Genomic DNA, 20,613 nt, shown 5'->3' with positions numbered 1-20,613 from the left:
AGTTGGCAAGGTCACATTATGATAAAGACTCAAGCAAGGTTTCATGAATTTACATTAAATACGTTTTGAGTGAGGTACATAATTAGTTCAAACTGTGCATTTTTTACTATTTCAATGGCCATAACACTAAAAATAGGGAGCGGACCCAGGTGAAAAATAAAAGGTGTGCAAGCAAGTTCATATAATGATAACTCGTGCAAGGTTTCATGAATCTAAAACAAGTACTTTTTGAGCTAGGCGTGTCACAAGGTGAAAGTCTGCATTTGTGACTACTTCAGGGGGCATAACTCTAAAAAGAGGGGGTGGAGCCAGACAAAAAATAGAAGGTGCACAAGTTCATATCATGATTAAGACTCATGCAAGGTTTCATCAATTTAAATCAAATACTTTTTGAGCTAGGCGTGTCACAAGGTGAAAATGTGCATTTTTAAATATTTCAGGGGCCATGACTCTAGAAATAGGGGGCGGACCCAAATGAAAAATAAAAGGTGCACAAGTTCATATCATGATTAAGACTCATGCAAGGTTTCATGAACCTATATCAAATACTTTTTGAGCTAGGCGTGTCACAAGGTGAAAATGTGCATTTTTGACTATTTCAGGGGCCAAAACCCTAAAACTAGTGGGCAGAGCAAGACGAAAAATAGAAGGTGCTTAAGTTCATATCATGACAAAGACTCATACAAAGTTTCATCAATTTATATCAAATACTTTTTGAGTTAGGCGATTCACGAACTTCGGACGAACGCATGCACGGAAGGACGGACAGACGCACGGACAAGAGCAAATCTATATGCCCCCACCACTCATCGGGGTGAGGGGCACAAAAAATTAAACAGGTTAGAAAAAGTAAAAGTAACATTTTTCACTTTTTTGCATGAAAATGAAGTGTGACCTTCAATTGTCAGAGTTGACCTTGACTTTTTGCAATTAGAGTTTAAATTTCTGGATTAGAATAAAAAATAATTTTCAAATGTGCCATTTTTGTGATTTTTTACATAAATTTGACCTTTGACCTTGAATATCAAGTTTGCCCTTTATCCATTTTTGATGAATTTCTTATTGCTGACATTGTTTGAAATATATACATTTACTGACAATCAGATAGTTACTGTAATTAAACAGTAAAAACAATTTAGACGTATACGTAAACTTTACCATAACCCCTAGTATTTTTACAAGTGAGTTTTACCTCCACTGTCACAAACATAAGTGAACAAAATACGCTCAACAAAATTCCTAATCGGTCATTTCTTTTTTGTATTACTATTTTGTAAATAATGCAAGTATTTACACGAAATTTCACATCCGACATTTAAATAGGTACTGCAGCTAATTATTGATTTATTTTTGACCGACTCACCGCCAAAGTAACCGCTTTAGGCGTTTTGGCCAATTTAGCATATTTTGCACGTGCATGGCATGTGCACCAATATGCACGTGTTAATATATACTTTTTGCATTACTGACGAAAGTCCTACTAGAAAAACACATTTCGTTGTGAAATTGACACAAGAGCAACGCGCCCGGGCTGTCGAAATTATACAACAAAATTCAAAATCGGTCACTTCAATGAATTGTACTTTGGTTAAATTTCGACAAAAGAGCGCGGATGGTAGATAAACAACGAGTGAAGGTTCTTGTAAACGGAAATAAGGTCACAAATGGAAATAACCATCAAAGTAACAGTTACAAACAAATTACATCAAATTCTATTGAAATTGTAAAAATAATTACACACGTGTCGTAAATGTGTCCCAGCTAGCATCATTCCGACAGCTCGATCCAATTGCTCTTGAGTCAATTTCACCATAATATGTGTTTTTCTTGTTGGACTTTCGAAAGTAATGCCAAAATTGTAAACGAACACGTGCATGTTGGTGCACATGCACTACACGTGCAAAATATCCAATCTTAGGCAAAACGCATAATGCGGTTACTTTGGCCAAGAGTCGCCAAAAAAAAATTAAATAATTAGCTGCAGTACCTATTCAAATGTCAGCATGTGAAATTTCGTGTAAATTCATGCATTACTGACAATATAGTAATACAAATATAAACTGACCGATTAGGAATTCTGTTGAGTGTACAGACAGGCACGGCTTTGACACTTAAGAAATGGGTTTTCATGGAGGATGTGTAATATTGTTTCGTAAAAAGTATAAACTTCTTTTGGCCTCAATTGTTTCAATTAAAGTCCGTTAGCTCTCTGACCAATAGTTGTTAGTAATGAACTTTATTGAACTTCCTTTTATACGCATGATTTGGAAGATAAAGGCCATTTCATACGTAAATATTCTTGTTATTATGTTAGACCAAGCTTTGATAATTTTACAGATCTGTTATAGACTATGAATAAGAATGTACTAAAACATAGCGTGTCATATCAAAGTTGCAAAATGTAGTATAAATCGGATATGAACTTATTTTCTGTTCTGTTTTACCTTTAAGTTTAAATGTTTTTTGGTTTCAGGCGGGATATACACGTATTGTATCTCTTACGTCAGCCCTGCAGACCGCGCACGTGCTAAGACTCTCAGCACATTGCCTGCATGATACCATGTGCCCGCACGGAATAAACACAATGCATGCATCATTGTCTAGGCATATTTTGCAGGTCATTCTGTGCCTCAGATTACGGATCTCTTCCAACAAACGGTCTCGTTCTGAAAAATTAGGGATAAGAAAATGCAAGCTACTTGGCATCTTTAAGCTGCGAATAATTCATTCGACTATTGGTGAGTAATATATATATTTAAACATCACAGTTTGCACAAAATGTCTGTCTACAAAATGTACTTGCTCTTTTACTGTATGTCGATAGTTTGCATTTTGATTGCATATTGTAATATATACCCACAAAAATATAAAATTCATCAAACGTTTTTTATAATTTCAAATAGTTTGTTTATTATTCAAGAGAAGCTTGTCAGTAAAATGAAATGTACTTTAGGTATTTAATACAAATTTATACCTTCACGGTTTCTTCTTTCCGCTGTTTCGTGATCTTGATTAGAATGAGATAGTAAGTTCATAGTAGACCTTGGCAAAATGTCTTTTGAGTTCGTTGCATTGACCAGGTTAGGTTCTGTATTCAAAATGTTCTCAAAGATCTTTTCCGTGACCGGTTTATTTCCTGAAAGTAATTCCACATATTTATAGTGGCGACAAAATTACATACATTGGTACAAGTTAATGAAATATCATCAAAGAAAGGCTTAAGTCCCTTCCTGGATTTCTTCCTGAAGTTGTGCTTAAGTGATCTAAACAAACAGTTTTTTATTAAGTCTACCCTTTAATAGATTCAAGTAAAACTACAATGAAACCTCTCTGAACCGAACGGCATCCGGACAAGAGTAAAAGTACGGGAAAGAGGAGTTTCCATGCGTGACTAAAACCCTGTTAAACCCGAAAAACCCTTAAATACTGCTGCGCAACTGCTAAGCATGAATTGTACAATTCTCGAAGATGACGGTCTCCCAGAATCCTCGAATATCCTACGTTAAAACCCGATATCAGACACGGTACCGTGTAACTCTCTTAAAAAGGGTCATCGACCACTACACTTCCCCCACTTTATCAAAAAAGGAGTGTAGCCTACCCTATTGCTCAATATGCCATCCAAGTATTGGAAATTTGAACCCCAATCCCTAGAAAACAGCAAAATACCTATCCCATGAATCTGAAAAATGTAGAAATTTGTACGCCATTATGTAAAATTAATCCAGAATCAATGGCGGTCACTAAAACGCACTCCATCCCTGGGCAGTTCCTGCCATTTGGAAGTTTAACCAGTACTAAAAATGCAAACACCCGCAAGCAACTGACAGCTTGAAAGTTGCCTAGGAGGCAACTCCCTCATTGATTCACCACCCCCCCCCCCACCCCCAACGTCTTCTTAGCCCAGATACGAGGTAGGCCACAAATTCATGCCATTCCTGAAAAATATGACACATAACCTTTGACAGCCACATTACGAATGTGATCCTTACACAAAATTTACTGGCTTCCCACCTTAACAAACCTAATGTAGAGAGGTTTGCCACTGTTGCATCTTTAGCCATTACTACCTGTTGACTCAGATGCACAACTTCCAACTTCCAAACTTCTGCATGACTCCACGACCCCAGCATTTGCAACCACTTGTCCTCCTGTCGCAATTGCTCTGCTGTATATACAAGATCTTAAAAGATGCGCTGTAGACTGTCCCACAACAGATTTAGTCCCCACACCTTGTGCAAACCCTGCTGCACCTCCGGATACAACTATCCCTGTGGACTTCCCTCATCTAGCGCTCCTGTACAACTTCCCGAGACATTCTCTCGTTGATACCACCATCTACCACGCTAAATCACTGCCGAAGGCTACCACCTTCAGTCTCATACTTAGCCATTCTTTGATCTCGTGACATGCGACAACTGCTCCCGACACTGCCTTCATAGTTGAATTCAACCATTCAACTACGCACCTGCTGTCTGCGACTGCTACACATGTGCATCCTCTTACTATTTCTTGCCTATACTAGCAGCAATGTCCATAGCCAACATCTACCAACAACTCTAGCCTGTTTTTACTGCTCCCCGATGATTTTACCTTTCTATGGCCTCTAAGGTCCTTTTATTTGATGCCTTACTTCTGATTTCCTGGTACCACCCCGAGATTACCATGCAACTGCAATTCTTGTGTCATACTTGACTCGAACTACGTATGTCTTGAAATTTCAGATTCTTCGCTAACATCCATGACATCACCACACAAGAGGCGTAGGACGTCCCTTGTCCCGCATTTTTGTCTTGCTTCTTAAAACTGCTAAGGAGGGGGCTCCACCACCTGAGCCCATCCTAGCCCCTCTAAATCCCTGCTTCTTCCCCGTACCTGGCGCTTCCTATCCTGGTCCTTCCTCCCAGCAATCCCACTCTGCTGACTTTTGATACACTTGTTTTTCTAACAGTCCCCCTGGAATTGCCTTGTTTATCCGCCCCTAGCTGAGTACCTCTGCTGACCCTTTTCTAAACCCACAGCCTTTCTCGGTGTTCTAGCCTTTTGCTACCTGCAAACTCCTTAAGACCACTTCTGCCTTTGACCAGCCAGCTTCGCAACGCCACTGCTTCCCCTGTTCTCCTGACATTTTATGCATACTGCAAGCTCCGATGGCACATTGTCCCTGCATACCGTAACCCCCGCCACGAGCGGATTACCAGGAAACTCCTCCACCATTAGTGGTATAACTTCATCATCAAAAAATCATAATTCGCTTTGTCAGGTTCAGAACTGCTCTTTTGTGCAACAAGTCTAGCCCCAACAACATGACTTGTTCTATTGGTGCCACGTTCAGGTCTTCTTTGTACACTTTGGAAGCAATCTGCAGCCTGACTGGACCCGCTATAAATCCACTCATGGACAGCTCCTTACCAGCAGTCAGCAACTTTACATCCTTAACCATCCTTGGTAGAATCTTCAGAGCCTTAAACACCTCTTTTGAAATAATAGTGACCTCCTCCGCTGTATCCACCACTGCCAGAACATTTGTACTAGCCACTTGGATGTTCACTTTAAACCTTGATGCTGATGATAGTTTACAGATCTCTGCTAACTCCGTTACACCATAATCCTCTGACCGCCCGCAATTACCGGCCTGAACATCTGCTTCCCTGTTGAACGCCACTTTAGTCCTTCCAGCTGCAGCTTCATCATCTGACTGCTTTCCTTCACTTCCACTGACCGTCACACACCTATCTGATTGTGTTTCCTCTGACCGCATATGCTGACTTCCCGTCACAGTCCTACGAGGACTGCCACAATTCACTTCCCGTTCTCCAACCGCCTCTTTTGCAACCCTTAGCCTTTCCAACCGCTCAGGTTTCGTCTGTATTGTTGTTATCACTACCTCACTCTCCATCAGAAACTACCGCCTTCTTCGATTTACTCCTATTTTTCTCCACCGTAGGTTAACCGCCCTTTAATAACGTGACCAACATTTCCCTAAGCTCACTTGCTTCAATCTTGTCCAACAATAGTGACTTTGTATCCTCTGCCATACTGCTACAAGCAATAATAATTGTCTCCCGCAATTACCCTTTATACATACAGTGCATAAAGAAACACCGCCTGCCTGTGCACAATCACTACCAGCTGCAAAATCCAAACAGATTACTGACACATTGACAAAAGCCACAGGCTTAAGTCACTTCTGCACAGCTCTCAGTAACAATACCACTGCCACTGGAACGGAACAAGTATACCTAAGGTCTCCTACACAGACCAAGTCGCCACCTAAATGATGGACAGGGGTGGACCCAATGAAATCTGGACAAGCCTTGTCTGCTGAGAACCCTGTTTGGTTGCTTATACGCCTAAGCAAAAATGAACGATCCTACCTTGTCTGCAGGTCTTCTTACAAACAGACTTCTTACCGCAGTTCTATCTTGCACCGCCTCTGGACATTGTCTTCAAAAGGTGTCTTGAACCGCCCCTACCTCCTTCCAGACTGCACTTTAGTACACTATATAATTCAAAAAGTCCACATTTCCTCCAAGGAATTCAATGCACAACACAGTCACTACCACCAATTTCACGCTACACATGTGAGATTAATAAATCCTGCAACACCGTCTCACAATTGAAATCAGTTCCACTGGAGCTTATCAGTTATCACACAGACTGTCACAAATTCTTATAACAGTTCTGTTCACTATTTGTCGAAACACTGAACACGGTTTCAAAAAATAATTTTGACAGCTGCTATCACTCTTAACCTTTGTTATCATTTGTACAGAACCACTTGCTTTTACACGTCCGCGTGCATGCGCGAGTAATCCCAATAGATTTCTCCGGAGACGACCGGAAACTTACGAAATTTCACGAACCGCAAACGTTATCCCAAACTATCAAACGCAACCGCCAAAGTCACAAATCGGTAGCCAACCCCTTAAACAAACGGCGCTTTGTAAGTTTTCCCCGTACGACTGATTCCGGGCATTTTTACACTGTTACGTCTGTTAAAAGTAGCGCACCAATAAATGTTGGCTTAATTTTTTTAGTGCGGCGAACGGAAGCCATACACAAACAAAAAATAATTTGTTGTGTGTTTCTGAAAATATATGAGCAGCAAATCCGATGAACATTTTTTTTTTAATTTGGTGAGGCCTAAAAACATTTTTCTGCAATTTCTGATAAGGGTTTCCCGGTTTATAAAAAAACGGAATTCCCGTCAGCCAGAACCTTGCAAGCATCACGTGACAATAAGAGAAAATAACACTAAACATGATTATCAATAAAGAGCGCACCTGTATAGGTATTAATAAACTTTGATAATGTGGCAGGTGAGTCCAATAAGTCCAGGGGTGTTCAAAGATAATCCTTCATAGATCTATTGTGCAGCAAATATTGGATTTACCTGTATTGGAAAATAAACAGTGTCGACTGTATTGAGGTCAACTGCCACATTATCAAAGTTTATTAGTATTGCACAATATAATGACGTTTTAAGAATTAATGTAAACAAACAAAACAATAACATTAAAATGAAATCAGTACGCTCAATACGTTTACGACGCAATCGGTGATTTCTCGTTGTCGAGCGGTTAAGGTATTCGTTTTATACTTTTTCATCGTGAGTTCGATTCCAAGACCCCTTAAATTTTGTCTTAAAATCTGTATTTAAATTCTCTTTTTTTTCAATACGATTCATTGAAGACAAAACGGATAAGTAAATCTAGTTCTAACATGTTCACTAAAATTATATGTCACAATTGGCACGTAATTTAATTTAAATACACTCCACTTTTAATATGATCTAATGTTTTTTTTTATTACATAATACGCTTGTGATATGTGTAAGCTGTACGGGTTAGTTCTATAAGTTTTATAACGATCTTACACTTCACTCTCATAAAAGCATTGCCCGGCCATAATTTCAGGATCGATTGATTTAAAGATACTACCAGTTGTAGAAACAAAACAATAAATTAGGAACCAGAGAAAACAAACTTACACGAAGTATGTAATGCAGACTGAAAAAAATGGGGATCGAACTCCCGACGAAAAGGTATAATACGAATACTGTACAAGAAATGTATTGACTAAATTCAATGTTATTGTTTTGTTTTCAATTCTAAACGCCATAATAATACGAATATCATACGAGAAATCACTGACTAAATAGTAAACTTAGTGTATTGACTTAATTTTATGCTATTCTTTTGTTTTCACTCCTTAGCGCCATAATAATGTGTGCTATATATAGTTCGGCTTTTTAGATCAGCGATGTTTTTGTACTTTTTATAATGGAACGGTTTGTTGTTTAGGTAATGCTATTCAGTGCAATAGTAGTTCTTATCTAAATAAGGCAAAGTAAATCATTCTGATTTCCCTAATCGGCAGACGAGTCTATAAATTGAAACCTCAAACTGCACGCGCAAATTTCTGATATTCTTACTTGGTCGCGCGCATTTCAGCTATACGGTGATATCTATTGCTCAAACTATTCAGAGGAAATCTCTCAAATGTTTCGCTACATGACGTTAATTCAGAACTTAGCACAACACCAAAAGAATTGCAAAGTAACGATGAAAAGTTCCGTCAGTTAAGAGCAGTCTCCCCTCTACCAAACGTATCTATATTGTACCATTTCCCAGCCAGTCCCCTCTTATTTTCGTCCCTCCCAAAGTCACAGACCAAAATTTTTAACCAATATGAAGCGTAAGAAATACTGCTCGGACTATAAAAAAAAACAGCATTTGTCTTAAGCCCCAGTGCACCGTCCACATTCAGTGTAGAAAGTGTGAGAGTCATCACGGAGCACACCGTTGCACAAAACCTGCACATCAGTTCTTCTCGGCTCCTCATGGCCCAACCACAGAAACCTCCCCCCAAGAAGCCCGCCCCTACTAATGCCAAGTAAATCAAAATTGTTTGGTTTTTTTGCCTACCCCAGATTATGTGGATAACCTTGTAGAATTCTTTTCTAATTATCCCGAAGATAAAAAATCAAAGCTTATTCAAGGTTTCACTAACGGGTTTTCTATTGGAAGCACCTCAGATATTACACCCAGATTGGTACGCAACTACTCAACGGTCATCAGTCATGCCACTTTTGTTCGCAAAAAAATAAAAACTGAAATATAAAAGTCACGAGTAAAAGGTCCGTTTCCTCAAACACATCTGGATAGATTCATCTGTAGTCCTTTAGGGGTGGTCCCGAAACGTGCTTCCAATTCTTTCAAATTTATTATGATCTGTCTTTCCCTAAACATTCTGTTTCAGTTAACTCTACCATTCCAAAAGAAAATTCCACATTGATTTTTGAAACATTTGATCATGTTGCTCAGCTCATACATTCAGACACCAATTCACTTGTCGCAAAGGCCGACATTGAAGAGGCTTTTCGTATCATCCCAAGGCAAGTTTTATTTCGATACGGTCTTGCCTATGGGCGCATATCTTCGGTTGCTATCTTTAAATCTCTCTCCAAAGCTTTGCAATGGTTCTTGAATAATGAATTTAACATCCCAAACGTTTCACATATAATTAATAATTTCATCTTTATGGGCAAACCAAATTCGGATGAGTGCAAACTTGCTTTAACTTCTTTTCTCAAACTCGCACACACTATTGGTATTCCCGTTAAGAGTGATAAGACGGTTGAACCTACAACATCCATTAAAGGACATGGTATAACAGTACATACCAACACACTCACTGCGCATTTGCCTTTAATAAAGTTAAAAACACTAAGGTCGCTTTTACTTCAAACCATGCGTAAACGTAAAATCACTTTAAAAGCATTACAATCATCCTTGGTCATCTCAACTTTGCGTGTAAGGTTATTAAGCCAGGTCGCTGTTTCTTACGGCGTCTTCCTGGCCTCACTTGTGGCAGAACTTCACCACACCACTTCATCAAATTAAACGCAGAATGCCGTGCGTATCTCAGACTATGGTACAATTTTCTTGAGAAATACAATGCCGCATTGGATGGACTCTACTTACTGATGATCTGTTTGTTTCTTCTACTTCTCTACAACTTTACACCGATGCTGCAGGATCTAAAGGTTTTGGTTGCTCTCACGGTTCCTCCTGGGCTTTTGGATCCTTCCCAGAAGCAGTCAAATGTCATCACATAAACACCTTAGAGCTCTACCCTATTGCCCTTGCAGTCTCTCTGTTCGGTCATTTATGGTACAACAAAAACATCTTGTTTGTCTGCGATAACATGGTTGTAGTAAAATAATCAAACATCTAAAGACAAACACATGATGAAATTCATTCGTATTATTGTGTTACAAGCTTTAGACTGCACTCATTTTCACCTTTAAATCAAGGCACATTCCTATACATAAAAATACCATTTGTGACAAACTTTCTTGTTTGCAGGTAGCCGAAGCATTACGACTTGCACCTCATCTGGACAAAGTGCCTCTAGATATCCCCTTGAAAATGTCTCCAATACCTTGCTACAGTCCACATCATTTCTAGCTACTTCAACAAGAAAGACTTCCGATAGCTTCTGGGCGAGCGTCTGTTAATTACCTCTTCTATATCGAAGCTGCCTTTACTTGCTTCATCAAAGTTCATTGCACACCTACACATAAAAAGCTTCGCACCCCGTCTATCGACAGCCATTTGTCTGCTTTCTTGTATTTTCACCTTATCGCTAACCTTACAAATACAAGTTTATCATGCGCCGAATGGTCTTAGGCTGTCGTTAACTTAGACGAACGCAGGATAATCGGTTACCCCTGCTTGCGGACCATATCAGTCGCTTACTCTCTTCCGTTCACCAACTATTTAGCTTCAGCTCGTACCTCAAAAGCCTTTATTCGGCCAGTTTTTCGCTTGCATTTCATTGGTTCTTCCGAATGGGGAAACTCTTGCCAAGTGCGGTTTCTGAGGCCCATAACACAATGCAGTTCTCGCACCTTCATATCAAACGCGATTCTGGTAAATATGAGTAAATTGACAATGGTTTTGAAAAAAGATATAAATGTTTTATATGCTGTTAAATTTTCATGCAAAACAATTTTTTTTTATTATTATTTGATGATGTTCGACTTTTTTCTCCAAACCATGGACCTAACTCTAAACTTTATAGTGATACTGTGATACAAATAGTTATCCGGAAAAACCTTTCATCACACAGCATTTTGCAACATTTCAAATGTTAACGTAATATCTTTAACATGTCGACTGAAACATTCCTTAACATAGCGTTTAAAGCCCTTTTACTGATTATCATACAGGATTTTCATCAGAAAGTGATTCAAAACGGAGAAGTCGGCCTTACTTTCCAATACAATAATATTTCTGTGAAAATTCTGAAGATATAGTACAATAAAGATGGGTGAATCAAGACTAAATACAGACAAATATCGATTTTCAACATCAAATTGAAAGTGAGAAAAATTCGCACCTATCTAGTATTTGACTGTGACTGTAGTAGGATTCCGTACATGCGAATAAAATCTTTTAAAAAAAAGAGATTCCAAGGTAATTTCAACTCATCATTTTGCGCTATTTATTCATAGTTGAGTAGTTGAAAATAATTTATAGCCTCATGTATATATGCTTCTTGACCAGCAGTTAAGGTTTAGCAGTATATCACAAAGCAACAGATTTTTTTAGCGAATGAACAGCATCTTGACACACAACTTATCTGTCCAATACATGTTTTACTGTTCTGTCCTACGGAGTTGGATACTTAAAATATTCTAAATGAGTTGCCCCCCTTTAAATAAGAATGCCATTTGTAAAGAAATAAATGTAAACAATTGTCAAAACGATGTTTTACCTAGTTGTGTAAAGTTTAAACACTCGCACGATGTTGCAAATGCATCAAAACGAAGACGTGTAACAGCTTTTTTAAAAATGGTGAGTTTTTAAAGGCGCTGGACTGTCCAGAAGTGTGGCCCCTTCATGTAGTCCCTTTCCGGAATTCAATATATTTATGAATAAATTAACAATGGTTTTGTACAATAATATAAATGTTTTATATGCTGTTATATTTTCATGTTAAACAATGCTTTCTTTCTATGATTTGGTGACGTTCGAACTTTTTTCTCCGAAACATGGACTTATACCTTAAGACTGATTTGATAAATTTTAAAACTGGTTAAACTTGTCACTATGTCTAAACTGGCTCGAGTTAAACTTGGAAAATTTTGTGTACATATCCATTTTCATGTTTCCAGATCGGCCAGGTTTCTATTCATGGCAATGATATCGCCAGTGAATAATCTGTCAATTTTGGAAAAGTATTGACATGTCAATAAATAATAAATAATTGTTTCCACGGAAACATGGAGGTGTCAGAAATAGTAATTACGCATAAATTTCGTTGTAGGTGTCTAGATGATATACGGATTTAAACCATTGCATGTTTCAAGAAAACACTAATTTAAACAATAATATTTGTTTTATATAGGACAGAGGATATATCACTTCAATACAGATAACCAGCATTCCGTAGTAATTCTGCTCGACTGTAGAATCTTCGAGCAGTTAAAGATAACGTAACAAGGGACCCTTTTAGATATAATACACTGCTATCCGAAATCGAATATAGTGGCTAACAGCGACAAAAAGGAAACAAAGTAGTAAAAGAATCCGTGTTCAAACTACTTCGCAAATCGATTTGAAGTATAACCGCTATTTAAATATTTATTCATTCTCTTAATCTTGTTTAATTACATCAAGAAATCATATTCTAGACTGAATATTTAGTCTAAGACTTACTCTTAAAATAAGTTCGTTCATACTCAGTCATTCTGACCTTGAGGACGAATCGTCTGGGTGCTTGATTACCGTCCGTATCGGCAAACGATTTCCTACTAGTACCCGGTAAAAGTCACATAAGGACCTGCGAACAGCTAGAGAGATCAGTCTACTTCTGAACTCTCACCGCATGCACGTCGCGGATAAGGCATGCGGCTTCACCGAAAGTTCTCATAATTATAATGATGCCAGTGGGTGGAGTCGCAACAAAGGGCGAGAGCTGTGGTCCTAAGAAGGGCGGTCTACCTCCTCAGATTTCGTTGCCACCGAACGCAGAACATGGTACTTCGACAGGATTACGACAGTCAGCTTGAGAAGTCGCCCGTTGACGTTCTAGGATGGACAACGACGGCACAGATATTCTCGCCCATATGGCTAGACGGCAGCGAGTATAAATAAACTTATACATAGAGATCAAAATATGTCCTGCTGTCGGTTGTGTCCACATCGCCGGTAGCACTTTATATTAAATGATTATATTAAATTACAGAACGCCTACTAGGATCTTGTCTCGTTTAGGCTTGATTTCTATTAGTTTACTGGTTTCTGTACATGGAGGGGTCACTGCAAGCATTGCGGTTGCTGGGAGCTACTAAGCTGCAGTATAAGCTGACCTGTTTGTGGAGGGCTCTCTGCAAGCATTGCGGTTGATGGACGCAACTAAACTGCAGGATAGGCTGACCTGTTTGTGGAGGGCTTTCTGCAAGCATTGCGGTTGCTGGGAGCTACTAAGCTGCAGTATAAGCTGACCTGTTTGTGGAGGGCTCTCTGCAAGCATTGCGGTTGATGGAAGCTACCCAACTGCAGGGTAGGCTGACTTGTTCGTGAAGGGCTTTCTGCGAGCATTGCGATTGATGGAAGCTACTAAACTGCAGGATATGCTGACCTGTTCGTGCAGGGCTCTAAGCAAGCATTGCGGTTGCTGGGAGCTACTAAACAACAGGATATAACCTCAGTTTTATTCAGTGTTTGCTGTCCGCCTGATATTAAGACTTCTGCTCATTAAACATTTCTATCAGAAAGATTCATACCCTCTCATAAAGGAAGGATATCTCTTCCTATTCAAAAAGAAAAGACAAGTCAAATGGTTTATCGCGGCCAGAAATTTGTACAAACCGGACAGAAGTTGCGAAATTGTCATTTGTGCAGGAAAGAAGCGTTTACCATAATGTCCAGTACTGGACAGGTATAGTGACCATGCACGGACACAGCCAATTTTCTCAGAGGGGGTCCGATCCCCTGCCCCCCACCCCCCACCCTGGAATTTTTGAAATTTAGCACTTCATTTTTTTCATTCTGGGACAGTTTTATGGACTAACCTGTTAAATTTGGGAAAAATGATAAAATCAAGCTTTCTTGAAGGTAAAATTCTTAGTTTCTTTTAGATGAATAATATGAATTATGTCGGGGTCGTATGTAGCAGCAGCCGCATATACTTTACATGCAGTCCTAATGTTGCCTTTTTCGAAAAACATTTTCTTTCCTTCTTGTCTTCTTTCTTTTTTTAAAGATTTTCCAGAGGGGGTCCAGACCCCCGGTCATCCCCGCTCTGGATCCGCGCATGGTGACATATCATGCTTTCTGTTTATGCAGGTAAACATGTATTTGGTTAAATTTCAACAGAGCACAATTGTCTGAACAGTGTACAAACTCATTACTGTTTTTTCAGGCAAGGATGGAAAAAAGTGGTAGAAAATGAAAGCAGTAATATTTTTATTAAAAATAAAATAATGAGACAAACATTTCCAACATCTTTGGACGGTTCAAAAATCCCATGTTAAACATACGATAAAGCCCGAAACGCGTGAAAATGTTCCGAATGTAAATCGGGTGAAGTAAGCGCTCTATGTATGCGTCTAGATTGATTAAACTGGGCTAGTCTACTTACTTATTACTTGAGGATGAAAAAAACGTGTTTTTTAAATGTTGCTCTTAAACAAGGGTGGCGGTTGAACTACTAAAAGTACAACAACAGTTAATTCACAACAAATCGTACGGTATGTTTTATAATCAGTAGAAGCTAGTCGTATTTACGCTTATGAGACCTGTTTCACCCACAAGTAAAGAATTCACAGGTCCATCATGAAATATTTTCCCCAGCGCGCATATACTTGTCCTATTCAAAATGATCGCGGCCTCATAGCTTATAGGACTGGTAGGATAAAATAGCACTCCAACGTTCAAGAGGGACATAAACCTGTCTGCTTGTAAAGGATAGGCATATAGGGTCTGATATAAATCATTTTATCAATCATTGGTAACAAATCAAATAATCTATCCATATAAACTAAATCCAAGTAGGTCACGCAACAATATCTATTTTTGCATAAGCACACATTTATTTTTTGTTTGGATTTCCGTGTTTAAGTGTAACGTTTCATTCTGCTACCATGATACATATGAATTTTATAATCACTATTTGCACGGGTTTATTTGATATATTTCGATATACATGTAAAACTAAGCTAAACCACACAATGCAAGAATAGCCTGGCGTAAAATTTTCTAAGTGAATATTCTGAACGATGTACATTACCATTGGTTTTCCTTAAGTCTTCAATAGCAGCTTTCACGAAGGATTCGTTGTAACCCATCGATATAAGCAGTTGTGCAGCACTGCTATTAAAGTCATCCGTAACAGTTTCGGGAGCGCTTGAAGATTCTGACTCAGTACGGCCAGCTTCATTCTGAATCAAAAAGAACAAAAAATGAAGCGTAAAACTTTGCAGCTCTTCTTTTGTTTTTATGAACGAGATGTATAGTAACTTTTGCATCATCGTAACAGGTGTGCGAAGTGCAAACATATATAACAAAAGCTATCATTTAAATGTGATTAATATGTTAACATCCAATAATATCGCTTTGTCAAAGGAAAGGAATTTTTATCGAAAAATAAAATGGTGGGGATGTTGTAGCCAAAAAAAATTAAGGGAGTCAAAAATAACTGACTTTATACTTTACAAAATGCGAGATAAACTATAATAAGAAAAAAAACATTTGTATATTTGTGCCTCCACATTTGTTGAACCCCAGAAAATATATTAGCATATTTTTACACTTCATTTGATGATAGGTAAGATGTTTCATTGAAAACGTTTTAAACAAGAGGACACAAACAAGGATTGTGGTTATCGACACACTTAAGGGAGTACTCTGGCTATGAATGCCAAAGATATGTGACACATATTTGCACCTCATGGTGGTCATGTGTTTGAAGATTCAAATGATTCAAATGATTTTTTGCGAATAGGGTATAACTGTCCAACTCAGGCTAAAATGTCAAGCACTTTACACTTGGTTTATAAATCTCCGCACATGGTGTTCATTTATATCCTATCCGCAGCCTTAACGTACTAAAACATATTAGCGTCTGATGACCCTTTCACGCTTCCGTAGAAACAACATTTATTACACGAAACTTATTTTGAAAATAAATTTTCTGAAATGTCAAGGTCTGATGGGATGACCCCTGCGCGTGACCCCTGACTATCTACGAATCAAAATGCGGCTTTCGTTTTCAAGTTTAGCATTTCTACTTCCATTTTATTTACTTCCGGAAATAGCTGAAGGTCTAGTGACGTCATTTTCTGTGTTGACAAAAACATACATATGCCTGGCGAGATTGCATAAATATGTGCTGGCCGTCCTAAAGTTATTAGAGAAATCATTTTTTATCTAAAAATCAGTGCTTTTTCGACATTTTTTAACACGTCTGTACGAAAACTGACGTTGAGACAAAAATGGCTAAACTAAAATGCATTTTAGGAAATCTGTATATCCTTTCCGCAGCCTTAACGTACTAAAACGTATTAGCGTCTGATGGCCCTTTGATGCTTCCGTAGAAACAACATTTATTACACGAAACTTATTTTGAAAATATTTCTGAAATGTCTAGGTCTGCAGCTCTCAAATACGGTTATATCTTACATCAGAGGCATATACTGACACTCTCAGACAACATCAAAAATGACATTTTTAGCGATTTGATGAAGTTCCAAAATTATCAATGTACCCTTGGTCCGTTACGGACCCCTGTGGGATTTCTGTTTATCCAGAGCTCAAATATTTTTTCATAGATTAAAAGCTGACATGCTGTACTAAAGCCCAGGTAATTTCAATTCGTAATAAAGTGCTGAAAATTGACTCCCCAATAGCAAAAAAAAAAAAAAAAAAAGTCCACGCACATACATTTCGACGGGGTGACCCCTGCGCGTGACCCCTGACTATCTACGAGTCAAAATGCGGCTTTCTTTTTTAAGTTTAGCATTTCTACTTTCATTTTATTTACTTCCGGAAATAGCTGAAGGTCGGGTGACGTCATTTTCTGTGTTGTCAAAAACATACATATGCCTGGCGGGATTGCATAAATATGTGCTGGCTGTCCTAATGTTATTAGAAAAATCATTTTTTATCTAAAAATCAGTGCTTTTTCGACATTTTTTAACACGTCTGTACGAAAACTGACGTTTGAGACAAAAATGGCTAAACTAAAATACATTTTAGGAAATCTGTATATTCTTTCCGCAGCCTTAACGTACTAAAACGTATTAGCGTCTGATGACCCTTTCACGCTTCCGTAGAAACAACATTTATTACACGAAACTTATTTTGAAAATATTTCTGAAATGTCTAGGTCTGCAGCTTTCAAATACGGTTATATCTTACATCTGAGGCATATACTGACACTCTCAGACAACATCAAAAATGACATTTTGAGCGATTTGATGAAGTTCCAAAATTATCAATGTACCCTTGGTCCGTTACGGACCCCTGTGGGATTTCTGTTTATCCAGAGCTCAAATATTTTTTCATAGATTAAAAGCTGACATGCTGTACTAAAGCCCAGGTAATTTCAATTCGTAATAAAGTGCTGAAAATTGACTCCCCAATAGCAAAAAAAAAAAAAAAAGTCCACGCACATACATTTAGACGGGGTGACCCCTGCGCGTGACCCCTGACTATCTACGAGTCAAAATGCGGCTTTCGTTTTTAAGTTTAGCATTTCTACTTTCATTTTATTTACTTCCGGAAATAGCTGAAGGTCGAGTGACGTCATTTTCTGTGTTGTCAAAAACATACATATGCCTAGCGGGATTGCATAAATATGTGCTGGCTGTCCTAATGTTATTAGAGAAATCATTTTTTATCTAAAAATCAGTGCTTTTTCGACATTTTTTAACACGTCTGTACGAAAACTGACGTTGAGACAAAAATGGCTAAACTAAAATGCATTTTAGGAAATCTGTATATCCTTTCCGCAGCCTTAACGTACTAAAACGTATTAGCGTCTGATGGCCCTTTGACGCTTCCGTAGAAACAACATTTATTACACGAAACTTATTTTGAAAATATTTCTGAAATGTCTAGGTCTGCAGCTCTCAAATACGGTTATATCTTACATCTGAGGCATATACTGACACTCTCAGACAACATCAAAAATGACATTTTTAGCGATTTGATGAAGTTCCAAAATTATCAATGTACCCTTGGTCCGTTACGGACCCCTGTGGGATTTCTGTTTATCCAGAGCTCAAATATTTTTTCATAGATTAAAAGCTGACATGCTGTACTAAAGCCCAGGTAATTTCAATTCGTAATGAAGTGCTGAAAATTGACTCCCCAATAGCAAAAAAAAAAAAAAGTCCACGCTCATACATTTAGACGGGGTGACCCCTGCGCGTGACCCCTGACTATCTACGAGTCAAAATGCGGCTTTCGTTTTCAAGTTTAGCATTTCTACTTTCATTTTATTTACTTCCGGAAATAGCTGAAGGTCAAGTGACGTCATTTTCTGTGTTGTCAAAAACATACATATGCCTGGCGGGATTGCATAAATATGTGCTGGCTGTCCTAATGTTATTAGAAAAATCATTTTTTATCTAAAAATCAGTGCTTTTTCGACATTTTTTAACACATCTGTACGAAAACTGACGTTTGAGACAAAAATGGCTAAACTAAAATGCATTTTAGGAAATCTGTATATTCTTTCCGCAGCCTTAACGTACTAAAACGTATTAGCGTCTGATGACCCTTTCACACTTCCGTAGAAACAACATTTATTACACGAAACTTATTTTGAAAATATTTCTGAAATGTCTAGGTCTGCAGCTCTCAAATACGGTTATATCTTACCTCTGAAGCATATACTGACACTCTCAGACAACATCAAAAATGACATTTTGAGCGATTTGATGAAGTTCCAAAATTATCAATGTACCCTTGGTCCGTTACGGACCCCTGTGGGATTTCTGTTTATCCAGAGCTCAAATATTTTTTCATAGATTAAAAGCTGACATGCTGTACTAAAGCCCAGGTAACTTCAATTCGTAATAAAGTGCTGAAAATTGGCTCCCCAATAGCAAAAAAAAAAAAAAAAAAGCAGTCTACGCGCATACATTTAGACGGGGTGACCCCTGCGCGTGACCTCTGACTATCTACGAATCAAAATGCGGCTTTCGTTTTCAAGTTTAGCATTTCTACTTTCATTTTATTTACTTCCGGAAATAGCTGAAGGTCGAGTGACGTCATTTTCTGTGTTGTCAAAAACATACATATGCCTGCTAAAAATCAGTGCTTTATCGACATTTTTTAACACGTCTGTACGAAAACTGACGTTTGAGACAAAAATGGCGAAACTAAAATGCATTTTAGGAAATCTGTATATCCTTTTCGCAGCCTTAACGTACTAAAACGTATTAGCGTCTGATGGCCCTTTGATGCTTCCGTAGAAACAACTTTTATTACATGAAACTTATTTTGAAAATATTTCTGAAATGTCTAGGTCTGCAGCTCTCAAATACGGTTATATCTTACCTCTGAGGCATATACTGACACTCTCAGACAACATCAAAAATGACATTTTGAGCGATTTGATGAAGTTCCAAAACTATCAATGTACCCTTGGTCCGTTACGGACCCCTGTGGGATTTCTGTTTATCCAGAGCTCAAATATTTTTTCATAGATTAAAAGCTGACATGCTGTACTAAAGCCCAGGTAATTTCAATTCGTAATAAAGTGCTGAAAATTGGCTCCCCAATAGCAAAAAACAAAAAAAAGTCCACGCGCATACATTTAGACGGGGTGACCCCTGCGCGTGACCCCTGACTATCTACGAATCAAAATGCGGCTTTCGTTTTCAAGTTTAGCATTTCTACTTTCATTTTATTTACTTCCGGAAATAGCAGAAGGCCGAGTGACGTCATTTTCTGTGTTGTCAAAAACATACATATGCCTGGCGAGATTGCATAAATATGTGCTGGCCGTCCTAAGGTTATTAGAGAAATCATTTTTTATCTAGAAATCAGTGCTTTCTCGACATTTTTAACACGTCTGTACGAAAACTGACGTTTGAGACAAAAATGGCTTAACTAAAATGCATTTTAGGAAATCTGTATATCCTTTTCGCAGCCTTAACGCACTAAAACGTATTAGCGTCTGATGGCCCTTTCACGCTTCCGTAGAAACAACATTTATTACACGAAACTTATTTTGAAAATATTTCTGAAATGTCTAGGTCTGCAGCTCTCAAATACGGTTATATCTTACAGCTGAGGCATATACTGACACTCTCAGACAACATCAAAAATGACATTTTGAGCGATTTGATGAAGTTCCAAAATTATCAATGTACCCTTGGTCTGTTACGACCCCTGTGGAATTTCTGTTTATCCAGAGCTCAAATATTTTTTCATAGATTAAAAGCTGACATGCTGTACTAAAGCCCAGGTAATTTCAATTCGTAATAAAGTGCTAAAAATTGGCTCCCCAATAGCAAAAAAGAAAAGAAAAAAAAGCAGTCCACGCGCATACATTTAGACGGGGTGACCCCTGCGCGTGACCCCT

At 38.3% G+C, this 20,613-nt stretch overlaps 1 protein-coding gene across 1 annotated transcript in view; it reads right to left on the bottom strand.

The window, feature by feature from the left end:
- Positions 1-2,166: 2,166 nt before the first annotated feature.
- The window catches only part of LOC128556575 (uncharacterized), a 31,637-nt gene continuing 13,190 nt past the window's right edge, over positions 2,167-20,613 (bottom strand). The window contains exons 3-9 of the mRNA XM_053542087.1: positions 15,307-15,457; positions 13,453-13,538; positions 10,530-10,658; positions 5,273-5,866; positions 3,670-3,682; positions 2,975-3,136; positions 2,167-2,666 (exon numbers count right to left, since the gene is read on the bottom strand). Of these exons, the coding sequence (XP_053398062.1) occupies positions 2,470-2,666; positions 2,975-3,136; positions 3,670-3,682; positions 5,273-5,866; positions 10,530-10,658; positions 13,453-13,538; positions 15,307-15,457 (1,332 nt within the window). The 3' untranslated portion in view covers positions 2,167-2,469. The remainder of the gene's footprint in view (positions 2,667-2,974; positions 3,137-3,669; positions 3,683-5,272; positions 5,867-10,529; positions 10,659-13,452; positions 13,539-15,306; positions 15,458-20,613) is intronic.

Source organism: Mercenaria mercenaria, chromosome 4 (assembly GCF_021730395.1).
Source record: "Mercenaria mercenaria strain notata chromosome 4, MADL_Memer_1, whole genome shotgun sequence".
NCBI classification, from domain to species: Eukaryota; Metazoa; Mollusca; class Bivalvia; order Venerida; family Veneridae; genus Mercenaria; species Mercenaria mercenaria.
The sequence above is the reverse complement of the archived record's forward strand: the minus strand, read 5'-3'. Positions and strand labels throughout refer to the sequence as shown.